Source organism: Monomorium pharaonis, chromosome 2 (genome assembly GCF_013373865.1).
Source record: "Monomorium pharaonis isolate MP-MQ-018 chromosome 2, ASM1337386v2, whole genome shotgun sequence".
In the NCBI taxonomy this organism is placed as follows: domain Eukaryota; kingdom Metazoa; phylum Arthropoda; class Insecta; order Hymenoptera; family Formicidae; genus Monomorium; species Monomorium pharaonis.
Genome location: NC_050468.1, coordinates 9755918 through 9776605, shown reverse-complemented (window position 1 = coordinate 9776605; position 20688 = coordinate 9755918). Strand labels below are relative to the sequence as shown.

At 29.2% G+C, this 20688-nt stretch overlaps 1 protein-coding gene across 1 annotated transcript; it reads left to right on the top strand.

Annotated features, from left to right (window-relative positions):
- Positions 1–2889: 2889 nt before the first annotated feature.
- LOC105830778 (4-coumarate--CoA ligase 1) lies at positions 2890–20086 on the top strand. Its single transcript, XM_036282420.1, has 9 exons — positions 2890–3671; positions 7931–8014; positions 9347–9466; positions 11653–11860; positions 11991–12466; positions 15319–15496; positions 15609–15827; positions 19028–19257; positions 19771–20086. Exons 2-9 carry the CDS (start codon positions 7997–7999, stop codon positions 19933–19935), a joined length of 1614 nt encoding a protein of 537 aa, XP_036138313.1. The 5' UTR covers positions 2890–3671; positions 7931–7996; the 3' UTR covers positions 19936–20086.
- The last annotated feature ends 602 nt before the right edge of the window (positions 20087–20688 follow it).

Here is a 20688-nt window from a genome sequence, read left to right as displayed (position 1 = left end):
TACCGTCTGTACTTTAATTGTGAAAAAGGATTTTTAATTTTGTAAATACAATTAAAAGATTAGTAAAAATAATCAAAATAATCGGTAAAACAGGAGGAAGCTTTAGGATCCTCATTAAGCATAGTAACAGCGGTATTAATTGTATGTTATATTTATCTGTGTGCCTTAGAGTTAGTTTTATCAACATCAGTTAAATCATTACTTAAAAACGTTTTGATTTGTAATAGAGCTAAAAAGGAAAAGAGAAAGAAAAAGCGAGTAGATTGGTTAAAATAATAGGTAAAACTAACTCTCCACATGATCAATATTTATACGAGACAGTGCGTGAACGAAACAAGCTAAACAATCTTTGATTATTTATTGTACATGGCAATCTTACTTTACTGTTCAACTTTTTATATATTCGTAGCGGCGCTTACAATACGAAACATAATGAACAGCAAACAGTATCTTAAAAAATGAATCGACTGTATGTATAATTTTGATACCTATATTATCTGATGTATTCAATTCCCCTCACCCTCTACCCCACTGAAGATTCGACGAGGATCCTTCGTAAATTTTCTGTCAATATGCTATACATTTAATTTACTATAAATTAATTGTGTTGACAAAAAGAACATACATCAATTAATGTTACGAAACTTTTTTTTTTCTTTTAGGAAAATTTAAATCAATTTAGATTGAAATCTCCGATTTCTAAGTAATGTGTGCAGTATTTATTAGAGATGGAACGAAGGAAATACTCATTAACAATAGAGCGTTATAAATATTAATTGACATTATAAGTGTTATCATGTTCCGTGTTACTGAAGTACAAAACCCACTCAGGAAAAATTTATATTATAAAACGTACATATATATTTTCTTTCCTTAATATATTTAACAGCAGCATATAAGACTCTCAGTAAGATGATGACTCTGATGGAAGGGAAAGAGATATTAATAAACATATGGCACAACGAATTTTCTGTTCATGTACCATGTGTTTTCACAACTAACGATCTCACAGACCTTTTTGTTTCTCTGTGAAAATGATACAATTATTTTCAACATAAACGCATTGCAATATAACACGGAGTAATAGTTTAGAAACAGTTGCACAATGTATGAAGAGAGCTTGTAAAACTCTTGATCGTAAAATGATCGAGTCATTTTTGATAGCAAGGTCATATTTGACGATTCAATTTTGTATAATATAATGAAAAAAATAATTTCTTCTTATTAAGGATAATATAAAGCATTCTTTGATCAGAATAGTAAGAATAAATCTGAAATCTTTTTCAACTTGAGTAAGTAAACTACTGGTAATATGCGTTTTATAATTAAACTTCGAAACCGGCGTAATTTTTTTAAGACTCTCTCTCTCTCTCTCTCTCTCTCTCTCTCTCTCTCTCTCTCTCAACTTAAAGTAAAATAGCAATCGTAATTTTAAGCACGATTTACTGACCTTTTTTTCTTTGTTACGCGTAAAACTTGAATTAGATATTACGTTTATTTTTCTTTTTCATTCACGGCGCACTAGAATGGCGCCCGATCGCCAAAGTTTGCAGATATTAAAAATAAAAGTACGTGATTCTTTGATTTGGTAAAAAAAATTGCTACCAAATTTGCATGATTTTAAAATGGTAAATGCCTAATATGAACGCAATAAATGAATGATGTGTGTCTGTTCGTATTATTAAATATTTCATATGAATAGTTAATTGCAAAGTTCAAATCGTCTTGAATCGTGCGAATCATGAATCATGTGGCTTGTTCTTTTTCGCTGCATTGCTACACTGGAGCAACAAGTTAAAGTAAGACAAATATATTTGTTTTTCATTCTAACTTATCGCATTAATAGTGCAATTCTGTAACTCGGTAAGAGGTATCGGTATCGTTATATAGTTTTAAAGCTGCGCAACGACAGTGGCTGCGTTCCGATATTCACTACCAGTACTGAAAATCTATAGTTTACGTTACATATACTGTAGATTTTCAGTACTGACAGTAAATATCGGAACGCAGCCTGTATAACGATACCGACATCTCTTAACGAGTTACAAAATTGCACTACAGTGCAGCAGTGCAGCGAAAAAAAACAGGCCAATTGTTTAACTCACACAAGCTCAAGACGTAAAGTTAAATATATATTTGGGGGGAGGGGAATAAAATTACAACTTCCTGTATATGTATTATATATTTAACTTAATAATCGAACACTACTCCATTGGGAAGAAAAAACCCGGTACAATTCAAAATTTTCCGATAGCGTTAAGAAATGAGGATCGCGCAATTTCGCGGTTTTCTTCACGGCGCGGTGTAAGCAACGACATTAGATACGTGACTCATGGGAACAATCTTTTATGACTAAGCAAAGTTATTTCAAAGTGAAGTTGAAGAAGAGAAACATTTTTTAAGTTAAATTTTTTTTAAATTTATGAGATAAATTTTAATTTAAATAAATTAAAAATTTTAATTGCTTAAGATATTGAAGCCGAACTTCATTACAAGGTAAAACTCTTTCTATTATGATATTTTCATATTTTTACCTAGTTATTAAATTATTTTTTGTATGTTCAAATACATCAAAGATTGTCCAGTTTTGTTTTAAATTTTAAATTCTCCATCATGTTGTATAAAATCCCAGATAAACTAAATGTTGTTTGTAATGAATTTAATAATTGAATAAAAAATTTTAATTGTTATATTTATAAAAAACAAATACATTTACATAAATTTTATTGAGCAATTCTTATTTTTGTATTATGTTGTTGTAACAACATATGTATAAAAGTTATTTTCTTTATTCTCTTAAAATATTTTATTTTTTATTTCTAATAAATCATATCGGTAAAGCATCTTCTTTTCAATAAAATATTGCTAATTTTATTCATGTTTATTTTTTATTTTGCAATTATGTTTGTGTAATATGATTAATAAAAAGTTATAATTAAATTTATATATATATGGGATTGTTTATCTCATATTCTACCTGGGATATATTTGCAAGCATGTGTAATTATAAAATTAATATCTATATATTAATTATATTTAAATCTCGAAAATATAGACATCTTTTTATTGAAAAGCTGTCGTAAACGTGTGACAAGATCATATTGTCAACAATTTGTAAACAATAACCTACAATGAAAAAACTTCATAGTTTGAAAATATATATGCAATAATGAATGAAAAATATTATATATGTGTTGTTGTCATGTTTGCATCATAATGCTCAAGATATAATTATTCATTGCCGTTATGTTGCTGTTATGTTGCAGACAACATAACATACCAGTATTGCGGACAAACCGTTTACTCTGGAAATTTCGCCAACTGTTTGCATAAGCAGACATATTGCTGTATTCGTAACGTGTTTTATTTCGAAGTACAGTAAATATTTAGCAACATGTTTTATGCATTAGTTTGTTCAAAATGCTTAATCACGCTTGGCTATCTGGAGTGAAAGAAGTAATAAGTAGTCACTATATGATGACAGTCGACTTTGAGTCGTGTTCGTATGTGCGTCGTTCTACCTATTAAATTTCGGAAAAAATAGTCTTCATGTAGTAGAAAAACTACTTCCTCTTTTAAATACGACATCCTTTTTTTAATAACTAGTTTTATTCAAGTTCAAATATACTTTCTCGGATATATTGGTTATTTTCATTTAGTTGCAGTTAAAGGTATTACGCAATTTAATTATTCAGATAACAAATTGCCTGTTAAATGAGCTCACGATAAATGCATGTCGTACGGATAATTTACACGGCGTAAACTCATGGTGTTAGACAGTTGCGTCCTCAATTAATTGATGCTCATACGACTTGCACGCGTGAGTGCCACATGCGTACGGGTCATATGAGCATCAATTGCTTTCACCTTGTACCTTACTTTTTAATATATATATGTATTATTGCAGTTATAAGAACGTTAAATTAAAGGTAACAATATATATAACAATTTTATAAACATAAAAAACCATTAAAAGACATTTAAAGACATTAAAAAACATGACATGACATGTCATTTTTAACCCTCGGTCTGTACACTTATTTTCACTAACACAGTCTGTACACTGACCCCTTTTTGTCCTGTTCCTTTTTTTAAAATGTTAAATACATGCCAAAAATCTGAAAAAATTTCTAATTACTTGTGAGTGACTACGTTTTAAATTTCGATAGTTATTTTGATCATTTATTAAAAATTTTTTTTATAATAATGGAATTTTGTAAAAAAATTTATAACTTAATAACAAATTATTATTAAGAAAAATTCTTTTAAGGTTTTGTAGATGAAGGTATGATTTTTCAGAAAAAAATTGTTTTATATATGTATATGTGTCGGTTGCAAAAAGTATAATTATTTGCATGACTGAAAATAAGGTATTTTTTTGGGTAATGAGAATATAATAAAATGATAATTTTTCAAACAAATTGTTTTTATTATAAAAAATTATAGTATATTATCATAAAATCTTAGGTATATACAATGTAGAATGATCAAAATTGAAGAAATAATAATATTAACTATGTTTTTGTGCGCAATTTAAACAGAAAATCGTACGATAATCATCGCAAAAAAAATCATCGTGTGGTTCGTCACACACACACCACACAAAACCACGTTTTTTTATTATCTGCAGACGGACATACAGAACATCTTTTTCGTTTGTTCATTTTTGTATTAGGATTAAAAGCCTGAGTAGAGTTATCGCCATTATTATATTAGTTTAAAATTTCTCGAATTGTATGACGCAAATAGCTTCTTAATGTTTTTATTTTTAAACAATGTTGCAAATGTGGCTTTACTAAATTGAAAACCAAGTCTTCCAAAAAGTCATTTAATTAAAAGCCAATTAAAAAATAGATTTTATTGTCGCAAATAGTGTAAAATTGACGAATTTATACCAGCATAATCAGACATGCCATAAAATATATGTAAGAGCTAACGATCAAACGTGTCCAAGAGGCCATTGTGATTAAATTGCCTTTATTGACTAAAAAAAGCAGATTATGCTTGTAACTCAAGTAAAAACATCATAAAAATAACAAAATAATTAAAAAAAAATACAAAAATCAAATATTTCTTACTGTCACAAAATACTAACACGGTCTGTACACTTTTTGGGAACACTTAAAAAGTTTACATACTGTCGTTTTAACAACAAGTGTCGGATCAAAACGTCCTTTCGGATATGAGTACTTATTATTACTAAGTTTTTTTTAGGGAGGAGAGCCAAGCTTTGCCTATCACCAGTTTTGTAGTTACACAAGTGAAAAATTTTGCTTGTTCTCTTCTGGGGTCAGTGTACAGACGGAGGGTTAAAACGTTTAAAGTAATCATCATATAGGGTAGATGTCCCAATTACTGCCAGTGTCCCAATAACTGCCGTTTTATTTACTGTACTTGATAAAAAATAAATTTGTAAACAAACATGTTAAACAAAAAATTTATTATTAAATTAATACTTTAATTTATATAAAAACAAACAAACGAAACATATTTGTTTAGACTTAATTAAAAAATTAATGTTAATTCAGTTTTATATCAAAAGTGCGATTACGTAAGTAAAAGGCAATGCAAAAGTCATATTAAAGAAAGGGCAATAATTTTATTATATAACCTACATTGATCACACACACACACACACACACACACACACACACACACACACACACACACACACACACACACACGCGCGCGCATGTAAAATGAATTAATGAGATATATAAGAATCATTTTAATGAAATAATGTATGAAAGGTGATATTTTATGTTAAATTATTATAATTAATGCTGATAATAATAGGGACAATATTTTTGATTTGTCTGTTAAACTGCCGTCAGTTCGGGACAAGAAACGTGTTGCAAGTACGTATAACTGACATCTACAAGACTCCCGCGTAACACAAAAATTGCAGTTACATCACAGCAATGTTGCAACAACATTGTAATCTTGCAGCAATATTGCTACAATGTAATTGCAATTTTTGTGCTATGTGGGACTTTATGAAAGGGACTGGCAGTTAGCTGGTCACAGTAAAAGAGACTGGCAGTTATTGGGTGTCAGTAATACGAAATCGGCTGTCAATCATGGGGACATCGCAGATTTCTGTATATTTCTACTTATTATTAATTGAGTATTTATATTTAATGTATAATAATTTTTTTTATGATAATAAAGTTATTAAGTAATATTATGATTAAAAGTAAAACATTTTTAGCTTCAGCAATGCCCAAAATGGTTTAATAAAGTTTAATAAAGTTTCGGCTATAAGCTTAAGATGGCAGTAATTGGGACATCTACCCTACATGGCAATTTTAGAATTATGTAAGACATAGTGTATTATTGCATAATAATGCTTATTACCATTATTTTTATACAAAACATCATAAAGAAAATAATCCTTATATTAAGGACACTCAAAATTTTATAAATTTACACATATAAAATACGAAACATGTCATCTACAACTAAAAATGTTTCTAGAAATAATGCAAGTTTCAACACTATGAAAAGATATTTGTATTTTCTATGCTATTTAACAAAATGTTATTGTTAAAAATACGATTTATACAAAACATCATGTTATTATAGCTATTGCATTTTCAACTAGTTCTCTTAAACATATGTTAATACAACATTTCTTAGTACAACAGAAAATATTTAACAAAAGTCTTAACATATTATACTGTAATATATTATTATTATTTTATTTTCAACCTATAATAACAAAAGTTTTTCCATATTAATAAAAATGCAATAAAAAAGCTATTTTAATCGCTATGCGGACATTTTGTTATTAAATATTATAATAAAATAAATCGCGCGCGGATATTACAATATATATATCTAATACTTAAAATTTTTCCGTTTCTTTAAAAAAACCAATATTTTTTTCTTCTATAAAATTTTTAATCTTAGGTAATGTTAAATATTGTGTGTGTTCACTATGTCACGTGTGCGTAATCACTATACTAGTGTAATCACACGTGATGGCATAGTGTGACCCTCTATGCGCGCATGTATGCCAAAATCACTTCGTGAAGCGAGTATGATACGTTCGTGCATGCACGGTGTAATAATCACTTCGTGAAGGTAACATGATCCCGCACGAATTGTTATCTGGGTATTTAAAATTTTTTTGCAAACATATTACTCTTTTTATCATGCATTTATCGAATAACTTTTAAACGTTGTTTAGAATAATTTTTTTTTTCTGATAACCATGTGCAGCAATTGTTTTCTAACGACGACTAAATACTTATGCAGAATATTTCAGTGTTTTTTTTTAAATAGATGCATTGAAGTAAATATCTTATGGCAAATTCGGTTGGGTGCACTAGTGCGCCCTTATTCAGTGTTTCGTATTCTGTTGCCTTGTATTTAGAATGGGAAAAACTAAACTGCACTAAACGAGGGCGCACTAGTGCAATCCAATCAAATTCACCATTAGTAATCAACATATATGTCTCTTTAGGGACACTTATATAAAAACACTTATATAAAAACTTGTTAATTTAACTATAATTATTAAATACTTTAAAATTTATAATGTAGAGATATAAGGTAGATTAATTCAATATTATAAATAAAAAAATAAAAAATTTGTTACACAACTAGATTACAGTTTGTATTTTCATAAAATATTCTTTTTAAGAAACATTATGTATTTATCAAGATAATATTAGTATATTAATTGAAACACAAAATAAATTTATTATTGTGGGAAAATAATCAACAAATGTTATAAGAATTTTCTAATTAGAAGATTCTATAATATTATCGCAGTATAAACAAACTAAATGTCTAAAAAGAAGTTATTACTATGCATATAATAATTAAAATTGATATAATGTAATTAATTTATCTCTTTTTTTAAATTACTTACTTTATATATGACCATAAATCTACTTGTGATGCCTTTTGATTCTACAACCAGTGACGCTGATTGATCACTTCAGGATTTGGAATCTACGATCTACGAAATCCAAATATTTTTGACAAAATGGATTCAGATACGAAGGTAAATATAATAACAGTTGCACATGTTGGTAATTATGCACAATAAGGGCAACCTCACCGATTTCAATCATATATGTTGTCAAGATTATTATTCTGAACAACTTTTCTCTATACATGTTACCGCCGCTCGGCCTTAGTTTTCGAGTTATATACAAAATTTTTTTAAAATTTCTTTGATTTTATTAGTTTTGAAACAGAGAGGAGAATAGAGTATAGAAAACGCGTGGGCGGGATGCAGGGGGAAAGGCTTTTGTAAGCCAAAAGGCTTATAAAAGAAAACCATCACTCACGGCAAAGTGTAGTATATATTGTTTTTGTTATACGAAGAGAGTTCGTTATATGATTAATTTACGATCATGAAAGATCGTGTGAATAAAAATTTGGCTACTGTATGGAATTGTATATGATATTATATAGTCGCATAAATATATGCCCCGCTGACACGACTGCATATATGATTATGCATGATCATATATGATCATACATAAGCATATATGGTTAGATGTGATCATGCATGATCATGTCAGGTCAAAACTCATACATGATCATGTATGGAGTCATATATGATCATGCATGTGCATTTTTTTCCAGGGAGAGATAGACGTAATAAAATAATATTAAATTAAATGGTAAACACATCAGTGAACATTAAAAAAGAATTATCTATTTTATAGGTATAGAACATAAAGGTACATATACTAACCTGAATATTTAATAAAAGTTACAGCGTTCTAAGAAGTATAGTTGCTGTACGATATAATAAAATTATTTTTGAGACAGCTCTGAATACACAAAAAAAAAATAAGGTTATTAAATTTTATATGACTAGTTATTAACTTTTAAACAGAGCCAAAAATCTTTCAGAAATCATAATATTTTATATTGTAAATCTTGAAATAATTGTTTAAAAAGTATATAATAAAAAAGGAAATGTTTATGAGACTGTTAGAATTCTAAAACAAATAATATAGTAATCTAATAACATTTATTAAAAGTTTCAAAACCGTCATCAAAAGTCAAATAAATTTTTGATGACGGTCAATAAAAATTTTAAAGCAATAAGTGCAGCTTCTATTATGCTTACGTGTTCAAATTTTGTAGTTAATCAAAGAAACTTTCTACGATTATCAATAAAAACTTAAAAGTGCAGAAAGGTAGCTTATATATTCTCACGTACTAATTTTCGAACTCAGTTAATAAAAGTTTAAATAAATAATTATCAATCAAAACTTGTAAAGAAAATAGCTTGTTTAATAATCATGTATTAAAACTTTTTTACCTGTTCTTCTTTTTAGTTAATTAAAACAATTTAATGCATACATTCTGTTTACAGACTTTTACCGTGGAAAATGGCGTTTACATAGGACAACAGACGCATCAACCGATTAACTATAAGAGTCTTGGAGAATTAATATGGATTAGTATTAAAAGTCATAAGAACAAAATCGCACATGTGAGTCAATGTATTTACACACGATATTAATACATGAGATTTAAAAAAATAAAAAATTTTAAAGCTTATAATGTTTAACAAAATAAACAATAAATAATTTTTATTACTGAAAAAAAAGTTTGAGTAGGACAAACCAAGCATCTAAGTCGAGTGAATTTGGTTACGTCAATTACAATCGAATAAAATTAGATAAAAATTTCGTCTGTTTAATAATATGATATAAGACTATAAGAGTTCCAAGTAAAAATTTAGTTAAATGTAAAACATTAAAACAACTAAAATGTAGTTATAGATATTCTTTCAACTATGATAAAGGTTGATCTAACTGCATAACATGAGTAATTTTAACTCTGGAATAGTAATCAATCGATTTAATACAGTTGTAACGGGAGAACGTTCGAATTGTGAACGTGTAGGAAATGTCTGTAATAATATATTGTAAAAGTCACGTATGCAATGTGTATGAGCGTAATAATACAATGTGTGCAATCGTACTTTTGCACCTTGATTATTTTCGTGTGTGCAAACGAAGCAGTAGGCAATCGGGAACGTAGGCAAACGGGACCACCCCTACAAAAGTACGATTGCACACGTTATATTATTACGCTCATACACATTGCACACGTGACGCTATTGCACATGTGCACATTGCACACATGACAATTACTACATAGGTTTGCGACTTTCCAGGCACCCCTACCGACGGGATGGGTGCAGGAGGTTGGGCGAAGCCTCCCCTTGCACCCCCCGTGTGTGTGTGTGTGTGTGTGTGTGTGTGTCCATGATTCGTACTGTTCCACATGGATTTGCAACTTTCTATGCAAAGCAAGGTCTACCTACTTTTCTTTTTATTTTTAATATGGTATATCTCAAAAACTAAAGCAGTTAGCTCTATAATAACATCTATACAACTTTGTCGAGCATAAAAAATATTATCAAAAACCATTGTCAAATCAAAGCGCCCAAGTTATTGGAATGCCTTTAGAGTATATGAGCGCAATGATATCATGTGTGCAATGTGCACGTGTGCAATAGCGTCACGTGGGCAATGTGTATGAGTGTAATAATATAACGTGCAATGTGTATGAGCGCAATAATATTATGTGTGCAATGTGTATGAGCGTAATAATATAACGTGTGCAATGTACATACACGTGTGCAATAGCGTCATGTGTGCAATGTATATGATCGTAATAATATAACGTGTGCAATTGTACTTTTGTACCTTGATTATTTTTGTGTGTGCAAACGAAGCAGTAGACAATCGGGACGTGGGCAATCGGGAATTTCTGCAAAATTTGTGTGCAAACGAAGCAGTAGGCAATCGGGAACGTAGGCAAACGGAACCCACTCTTAATTCTGATAACAGTAATATACGATTTGGGGAGTTTTACCTTTACAAAGTTCTCATTTACTGTACATAAAATAACTTGTTAAAGCACATAATTAAGTACGTAATATACAACAGTTAGTAAAGCATAAAATGTAAGATTCTTATTTCTTATATTTAAAATAATGTACAATTGTTGAAGAAAAAAGTAACTGAAAAGTAACGACTCGTTATTTTCTTAGTAACTGTAACTGTAACGAGTTATTTTTCAAAATTGTTAACAGTAATTAGTTACTTTTTCAATAAAAAAACTGTAACTGTAACTAGTTACTTTTACAAACAACTTTTCCAACCCTTGTAGTTATGAAGAGTCACGAAAACTAAAATAAAAAAGCACGTCTACAGTGAAAAAGTTTCTAAATATAATAAGTAAAACTACTAACTAATTTTATTTTTGTTTAATTAATCTGTATTATTACTATATTTCTGATTTTATTATATTATTGCAAATAAAGATTAACATACTTTAAAGAATGTATATTAATTTGCTTTGAATTAATTTAATGTTTAATCTTAATAAAAAACATATCTTTCTGAGAAATTATATATAAAGATTCAAAAGAATTCTGGTCAATAAATTTTACAAATACATTTTTGTTGCAACATTTTATGACATTTTGCAAAATTATTTTTGAATTATTTTACATTAAATGTGCAAGACTTGAATTTTTTAAAACTTTCTGCAATAATCTGATATATGATGTAGAATAACATTTTTATCATACAATTAAATTTTTGTTTTAGAAACAATTTTATATAATAACAATATTGAATATGCCTATATATGTACATACAGTTAGATGCATGTACTGATGAAACGTTTACGTACGTCGAGTTACAAGATAAAATTGTGAGATGCGCCGTGTGGCTGCAGAAACAAGGAATTAGATCTGGCGACGTTATCAGTGTATGCACAAGTAATCATCCAAACTCTATCGTGCCCTGTCTTTCGGCGGCTTATATCAACGCAATCTTTAATCCATGGAATGTAAATATGGACTTTCGTGAGTATTATTTTATTGTATTCCATCCAATTAGTGAATTAGAAATAATTTTTTATTAATTAATTAATTTTATGCAATAATATTTAATATAATATTTATTATTTATTAATTCTAACGCATTTGTAATTAGGAACTGCGCTGTACGTTTTGCAATTGAGCACGCCGAAAATAATCTTCTGCAATGAGAAATCGGTTGATGTTGTCTTGAGTGCTATAAAGGAAAAAAATTGCAATCCAACGGTGGTAGTTTTTGGCAAACATATTAATGCAATTTCATTCTCTGAGATCTTGAAAAATTGTACGGATGCGGAAGTAGCAAATTTCCGTTATGCTGAACTCGACAACATCAAACAGACAGCGTGCATCATGCACACGTCGGGCACAACAGGGATGCCGAAAGGTGTTGAACTATCTAATCGCACTATGATGCTTGTCAGTGAAGAGAAATATCTGGAAATGACCAACATGTTAACACTTTGGTTTTGTTCTCTACATGCGATCACCGGAGTACAGCTAAACTTGCGTGCAATTGCACAGGGTGCTACAGTGATTATTTATCCAAAATTTGATGAGGAAATGACTTGCAAATTGATTCAGAAATATAAGGTAATATTATTTGGTAAAATTAATTTTTTTGTCAGATTTATAAAAGAGTTAATTTTTATTAGAATATATGTTTATTAGATAAATTAAAACAAATAACTCTTAAGTTTTTAAGTTTTTCTAACTTAACAAACAATGATTGAAATTGTCAATATACTTTTTTCTGCAGATAAATTTTATAAGAAATATAAATATGGATTTATTAAAGATACTTTCTGTTTTTGCAAATCTTATGATTAAATTATGTCAACTTTCTTTAAGTATTTATAATATTTTTAATTAACAATTCAGCCAATTAACAATTTTAATTAACAACTTTCTCAAAATGACGTAAAGAATACACATTTATAAATCTTTTGACTACTTGCAATACTGAAATGCAGCTTTTACCCTTTTAAGAATGTAATATTAGACAGTATTAAATTGGTCAATAATTAATACATATTTTTAATACTGTTGTTAGTACTTTTAATATTCAAAATAAGTAATAATATTTTTAATACTCAAAACAATTATTGGCCAATTTAATATTGCTTGTAGCGAATTCGGTTGGCCTGCACTCACTCTATACCAGTGTCTAGTAATTTTTTGTTACCAAGCGCACGTGCTTGGAGTACACAGCGCAGTAACAACCTAGTGCAGTGCTAGTGCAGTAACGACCTAATGCAGTGCGGCATCGACCTAGTGCAGTGATCATACGTGCACACAGCTGCTGACCCGTGCACTGACCCCGGGCACAATTATTCTCAAATATTCGAAAATAGCTGCAGCAAGAAATTAACAAAACGAAGTTTGGGTAATCTTTCACACACACACACATTTAAATTTTTGTCTACAAATTACGGATTTCCTACTTACCGACATTAAAAAAAAATTTTTTTGAGTCGCCAAAAATCCTTCTTGCATATGTTTTTTTTTTCACTAAAAGAAATTTCCAAAATTTGAACTAAATTGGAGATTGGTCATTTTCGGAAGCCAAATATTTTGTACATATTTTTATGTCCGAGTTTGTCAGGTATAAAAAAAATTATGATAAACATTTATGAAAATATTAAAAATAAATATTTATACCAAGGATAGGATAGAATAACTATTAATTACTTCTTTAAATTCACGAGCAACCTCCATTTTTCTATCTTCTGTAGCAGGAATTTTTATTATATTCGGAGCAATATAAACTGAAAATGTCATAACATTTAAAATAATAGCATGAAACGTAGATTCTATTACATTGAATCTGGATGCAACGTCCATATCATGGACTTGTTTCCTGCAAACCTACAAATATTAACATTATTATTAAGTATTTATATATAATATGTATGAACTATATGAGTATATATATGTATATATACTTATGCAGTTAATATACATATGTATATATGCGTGTGTATGTATATGTATATATATATATATATATATATATATATATATATAAAAGAAATATATACCATAAAAATGATAATAAGTGAATATTACTGTTTATAGTATTACACCCACCATGTCCTTGTAATATATTAAAAATTTCGGAATTTTCATACATATCATGTAATTTATCAAATGTACTTTGTTGTAAACAAAAGTGTCGCTGAAACTTTAAGCAAAAGTTACTTTACATGTACAATTTACATTACAAATGTTTAAAATGTAAATTAAAATTATGTATTAAGAAACATATTTCTTTTCAGAATATTCATTGATAATATCTATTATATTCCAAACTTTTGGAATTTGCTGTTGCATTTCATGTTGCATTATTAATGCCATCATTTTCTCGTCAGAAGTACTGCTTGAACTGTTTAACAGTTCATCTATAAACAATAGTTTAGCTGCCATTTTTTCTTTATATTTATCCTTCGTAGTTATCTTTTACTATTTATCCTTTGTATTTATCCGCATTTACCCTTATATAATTATATTTATCCGTATTTATCCTCTGTATTTATCCTTTGTACATATTCGTTTTACCCATTCTCTATTTCAGTTAAAAAAAAAAGAAATATATCTTTATATTCGCACTAAACCGCACTGACAAATTTGTCAGTGCAGTTCAGTGCCTTCCACACTAGTGCAGTGCACCTCAACCGAAAGTACAAGTAGCACTGCACTAGGGTAGCGCAGTTCAATCGAACACGTTTTCACTAGCACATGTTTTCAGTGCACTGCCAACCAAACACATGTAGATTCTGAACCAGTTGAGAGCAAGCCAATCGAATGCGAAACACTAAACGAGGGCGCACTCAGTACGCACTAGTCACTAGTGCATTCAATCGAATTCGACATTAGTATTACATTTTTATAAGAATATGATAAACATTTGTGATCAATGATCATGTTATGTACATTTTAAAACAGTATGTAAAAAAGTAATTTTGATGATTATCCTCAAATTTTTAAACAAAATTACGAAATGTCATGAATTCCCCAAATTTAATCTAGAATCGCCGACCATCCCTCTCCAAGTGTATAATTTTTACACACTTAAGTGTGTAAAATTGTTTATTTACTTTTTACACGGTTTTTAAGCATATTATTTTTGTATTTTTTACACACTTACTGTTAGATGTGTTTACACACTACAAATATCAAATTACACATGTAAACATAAAAATCATATAAAAATAAAACGCGCAATAAGAGTCTCATGATTTTACACACAAAAATATAAACTTAAACTTAGATTGAATATCCATATGCTTATTAGGTATAAGGAGTTGTATTTGCAGTGTAAATTGTTACCTAAAAAAATATATTGCAGTTGTTATCTTAATACATACTTGTAATTTAAATTGCACAGTTATATTAAAACATTAATAATGCATCAAAATCTAAAAGTAAATTATTTTTTTATTTAGGCAGCAATTATATTTCTTGGCGCAAGCGAGATAAATCGATTTGTCAGAGCAGGTTATGCTGAGAAATATTCATTACCATCTTTAAAAGTCATATTAGGCGGTGGTGCAATACTTAAACCAAAAGTTCAAGAAGAATTGAGACGCACTTTACCATATGTCCAGATATTACAAGGTTATGGTAAATATCTTTATAATGTGAGGTAAAATATTGCTTACTAATAGTATACATTAATGTATATTATGTAATTGCATTATAAAATTTTAGTTATATATTTCTTGTGTTTCTATAGGAATGACGGAAGTCGGTCTCATAACAACGCAATTACCTCATCATAAGAATGGATCTTGCGGAACAATAACTAAAAATATGCAAATGAAAGTTGTAGATCCAGAAAGTGGAAAAGTACTTGGTCCGAATCAATCCGGAGAAATATGGATAAAATCTGCAGTTATAATGAACGGTTATTATCGAAATCCTGAAGTAACAAAAAGTGTGATTGATGAAGAAGGTAATTTAATTATAATAAATCTGTCGTAATAAATATTAATAATAAGATGTAAAAGAAATATTAGTTATGAGTTAATGTAGAGATGTATGCCAATTAAAATTATATGAACAGACTATAATTACTATAATAAAATAAAATATAGATTTGAAAATAATTATAGTGAACATTTAAACTAATTGTTGGAACGTCAAAAATTTGCAGCGAAATTATTATACTTAAGTTTTCTATGTAATTAATCTAAAATTATGATTTAAATCTGTATCTACACGAAAAAAAAAAGATTTAGTCTACATAACCAGAAATATTTAGTGGTAAGCAATATGGCTGCATCATCTAGTTATCTTTAAGGATGTATCGGACTGAAGTTCAAAATGGTACAAAGTTGCTAAAAATTTGAGAAATTGTTCTTTTAGTTTCCCTAATGTACTGCAAAAAATTGAAAACGCATCCACTAAACGGTTGTTGAGTTATAACTATTTTAATTTTCACTGATTTTACATGGTATTCTTTTCTATCTTATAGAAAAAGACGATCTTGATTCCACAACTTACGGTTAAATTAACTGGCCGATTATTCCATTGGAATTGACCAATCGTATTTGTTAATTTTGCTTAACGACAAATACGATTGATCAATTCCAATGGAATAATCGGCCAGTTTATTTAACCGTGAGTTGTGGAACCAGGCCTAAGTATTTCAAATTTCATGCACTTTTGTCTAAGATTGTATGTCCGATACACCCTTAAACGATAATCATGCGTATGGTCATCGTTTAAATATAAATAACTAGATTGATATGACTTTTGACTTTAGTATGTCAACTATATCAATGTAGTTGCGCGAAATCTGGTTGTAGTAACCAATACATAAGTTGGGACTTTTTTCCCATGGCTAAGCTAATTTATCCATATAATTGTATTAATCGTGATGCTACGTTATAAAGCAGGGCCCCAATTCTGTACCGCATCAGTAGGCCTATTCTGTAACTCGTTAAGAGGTGTCGATATCGTTATACTGTTGTTGCGCAGACATTTTATATGATAAAAAAGCTGCGCAACGACAGTATAACGATACCGACAGCTCTTAACAAGTTACAGAATAGGCCTACAGTAGTGCGATTCTGTAACTTGTTAAGAGATATCGGTATCGTTATACAGTTGTTGCGCAGATATTTTATATGGTAAAAAAGCAGCGCAACGACAGTATAACGATACCGACACCTCTTAACGAGTTACAGAATCGCACTACAGTAGGCCTATTCTGTAACTCGTTAAGAGGTGTCGGTATCGTTATACTGTCGTTGCGCAGATATTTTATATGATAAAAAAGCTGCGCAACGACAGTATAACGATACTGATACCTCTTAACGAGTTACAGAATAGGCCTACAGTACCGCATACCGACAACTATCGGTATCGTTGCGCAGGTTTTTTGCCATATAAAATATCTGCGCAACGACACCGATACTTGTCGGTAGGCGGTACAGAATTGAACCCCAGCGATGTCGAAAAACAAAAGCGATTCACTACGCACACAAAACTATAGCGATGTGTACATGTGGATTGATTGGTTCGCGACGCGTACGCTGCGTGCACAGTAATGGTAGACATTGGTGTTGGGAAGATGATTCGGTGTCTCGGTTATAGGATACACACAAGTTTATAGGATATACACAAGTGTCTTAAGGCCATTGCACTTACATTTCTGTTATGCCTCATCTACAACGAGTCGTTAGTTATTGGTCGTAAGAAATAGTCAATCGCAGTTGATCTTAGAGAACAATAAGCAAACATAATTGGTTAAATTTCTTACGACCAACGACTAACGACTCATTGTAGAGTACTTAGGCTGCGTTCCGATATTCACTGCCAGTACTGAAATTCTACAGCGTATGTGACGTAAACTATAGATTTTCAGTACTGGCAGTGAATATCGGAACGCAGCCTTAGAGTCCTATAATAACCCTGTCAAAAAAATCCCTATGAATACCGTATGAAAATCCATCCCAGTATTGAAATCAGAACTGAATCAGTCTGAAATTAGTCCGAATTTTCCATACGGAATTCCGTATTAATTGATTTCGCTATAAAAATCTGTACGGAAATCACAAAGAGAAGGGAAAAATTTTATCCTGATTTCTTATTATCGAAATCTGTACTGAAATCCACACGTATTTTTGATGGAAATCCGTATAGAATCAATGTAAAGAGGAAAACTTTGGTTCTGATTTTACTTTGGAATCCGTATGAATTTTTATATGGTAAACCAGGTTTTATTTCTTAATTCTGTGTGTGTGTGTGTGTGTGTGTGTGTGTGTGTGTGTGTGTGTGTGTGTGTGTGTGTGTGTGTGTGTGTGTGTGTGTGCTAATTTTATACTCAGATTCATACGCAGATTATAGACCAATATCTATACAAAATTATTACGGAGAATTAGGAAAATCTTTACACTACTAACATTTACCGATTCCCTGCGGTTTTTTATATAGATTCCAAAATTTCCAACGGAAATCCGAATGAAAGCAATAAATAATAATAATCTTATAAACAATGACTTAAAATAACTTATTACAATAAATATAAGAACATTTTTCATTGGAAAATAAATTAATACATATTTAATATTGCAAAAAAGTATTTAGTTAAATACTTGTTGAAATGTTAACAAATCTTATTTAATTAAGAAATTTTTACTTTGTTATCAAATTCAAACATTTTATAAATATTAAATTTAAAGAATTTAATTAACGCGCAAATATTCGCTCTAACAGAAAAGATGCAAGTTTATTGGTTAAAAGCCATACGACAGCCAATAAATTTTCAACTTTTCTGTAAGATCAGAATTTGCGAATACGTTTTTCTTGCGAATGAATTCAAGAATCGAGCTCCTGGTTGGAACAGCCGGTGTAGTTATTGCTGCAACACAAGTCATTCAACAATAGCTCTATGGTTGCAGTAAACACATGCCTAGTTGTCCATATTTTATTATAAAATCTGGTTGTACCGACCAGATTTATGTGTCGACCAACCAGACTGTTTTTTCCGTGTAGTTAAATTTTTAGGCTCTACAATACAAGTTTTTTTGTTTACTGTATTATATCTAAAAAAACGTAAAAATATTATATAAAAATAATGATTATAAAGTAATAATATCAAATAATGTAACGCAGAAATGTTATAAAAATAAACTTAAATTCTTATAGGATGGTTACATTCGGGTGATATCGGTTATGTGGATGAAGATGGGGAATTGTTCATTATTGACAGGATAAAAGAACTTATGAAGTACAGAGGAAATCACATCTCACCCGCACAAATTGAGAGTATCTTATTATCGCATCCAGCAGTGATGGATGTCGCAGTTATATCGATTCCTCATGCAATAGACATCGAACATCCTCTTGCTTATGTCACTAAAAAACCTGGCGCCAAGGTAATTTGTTGTAATATAGTAAAGAGAATGAGAGCCTATAAAGTAAAATTTGTAAATTATCAACAGAATAGTTGCAAACAAATTTTACATTTTTCGAGGAAAATTGTTTTAAAAATCTAATAAACAGAGAAATAAAAAATTACGTTCATAGAAACATTGTCACGTGATGTAATTAAAATCAATGAAATGACTAATAAAACAAAAAAAAATATTTACAAGTTAGTTCAAATAAGATCGTGATTTATAGCAGCATAAATGAGTAAGAATTATTATATATAAGATCTAAAGAGACTGCAAAAAATAAAAGAGAAACTTGAAAATTAAATTTGTAAACAACTATTATTCTTGCTAGCATTTTGACTGTACATAACCATGTTTAATATATAAATAATATTAATTTAAAAAATTTAAAAACCACATATGTGCGCGCGTGTGGGTGTACTATTTGATGCAAAAAATTTATTTTTTATATTAAAATATTCTTTATTTTAATAATTTATTTTATTTCTGTAGGTGACGGAACAAGAATTAATAGACTTAGTGGCAAATGAAAAGATTGATCACTATAAACTTCGTGCTGGGGTGATATTTTTAAATGCTATGCCATACACAGGTTTTGGAAAAATTGCGAGGAAAGATTTGAAAGAAATGGCTAAAAAATTGTTTAACTTTAATTAATTATATCTTTTTAATTGTGAAAAATTTATAAACCTAGACAGCACACAACATCTAATAGACGTCCGATTTTGGTCTGTATTTTGTCCAAACGTCCATGGACGTAATACAAATAAAAATTTAATATAAATGTATAAATAAATATATAAAAATACATTATAAGAATATATATATGTAATTATAAAAGTTATAATATATAGCACATAATAAAAATTACTATATTAAATTTCTTTGTTATTAAAATTAGATTTTATTACTATATAATTAAAATTTAATTTTTTAATAATAGAGTTAAATATTTTGCGTATTTAATATATATATACGCTGGGTAATAGTCTGATTATTTAAGATTCTGTGATAAAATGTTATTTAATTTTAATATAAGTTGGAGTTAATTAGTAAAACTTATTGGGTCATATATATATATATATATATATATATATATATATATATATATATATGACCCAATAAGTTTTACTAATTAACTCCAACTTATATTAAAATTAAATAACATTTTATCACAGAATCTTAAATAATCAGACTATTACCCAGCGTATATATATATTAAATACGCAAAATATTTAACTCTATTATTAAAAAATTAAATTTTAATTATATAGTAATAAAATCTAATTTTAATAACAAAGAAATTTAATATAGTAATTTTTATAATAGCACAATACCACGATAGCACAATATGTTTCGGTTAGCCCGCGGCAGAGGAGCGGGGTCTTTTTATGACGCGGAGTTAGGAGA

Coding starts and splice junctions, on each gene's coding strand:
- LOC105830778 (XM_036282420.1), top strand. Junction 11,861..11,990: donor GAATGTAAATATGGACTTTC/GTGAGTATTATT, acceptor ATTTGTAATTAG/GAACTGCGCTGTACGTTTTG. Junction 15,828..19,027: donor AAGTGTGATTGATGAAGAAG/GTAATTTAATTA, acceptor AAATTCTTATAG/GATGGTTACATTCGGGTGAT.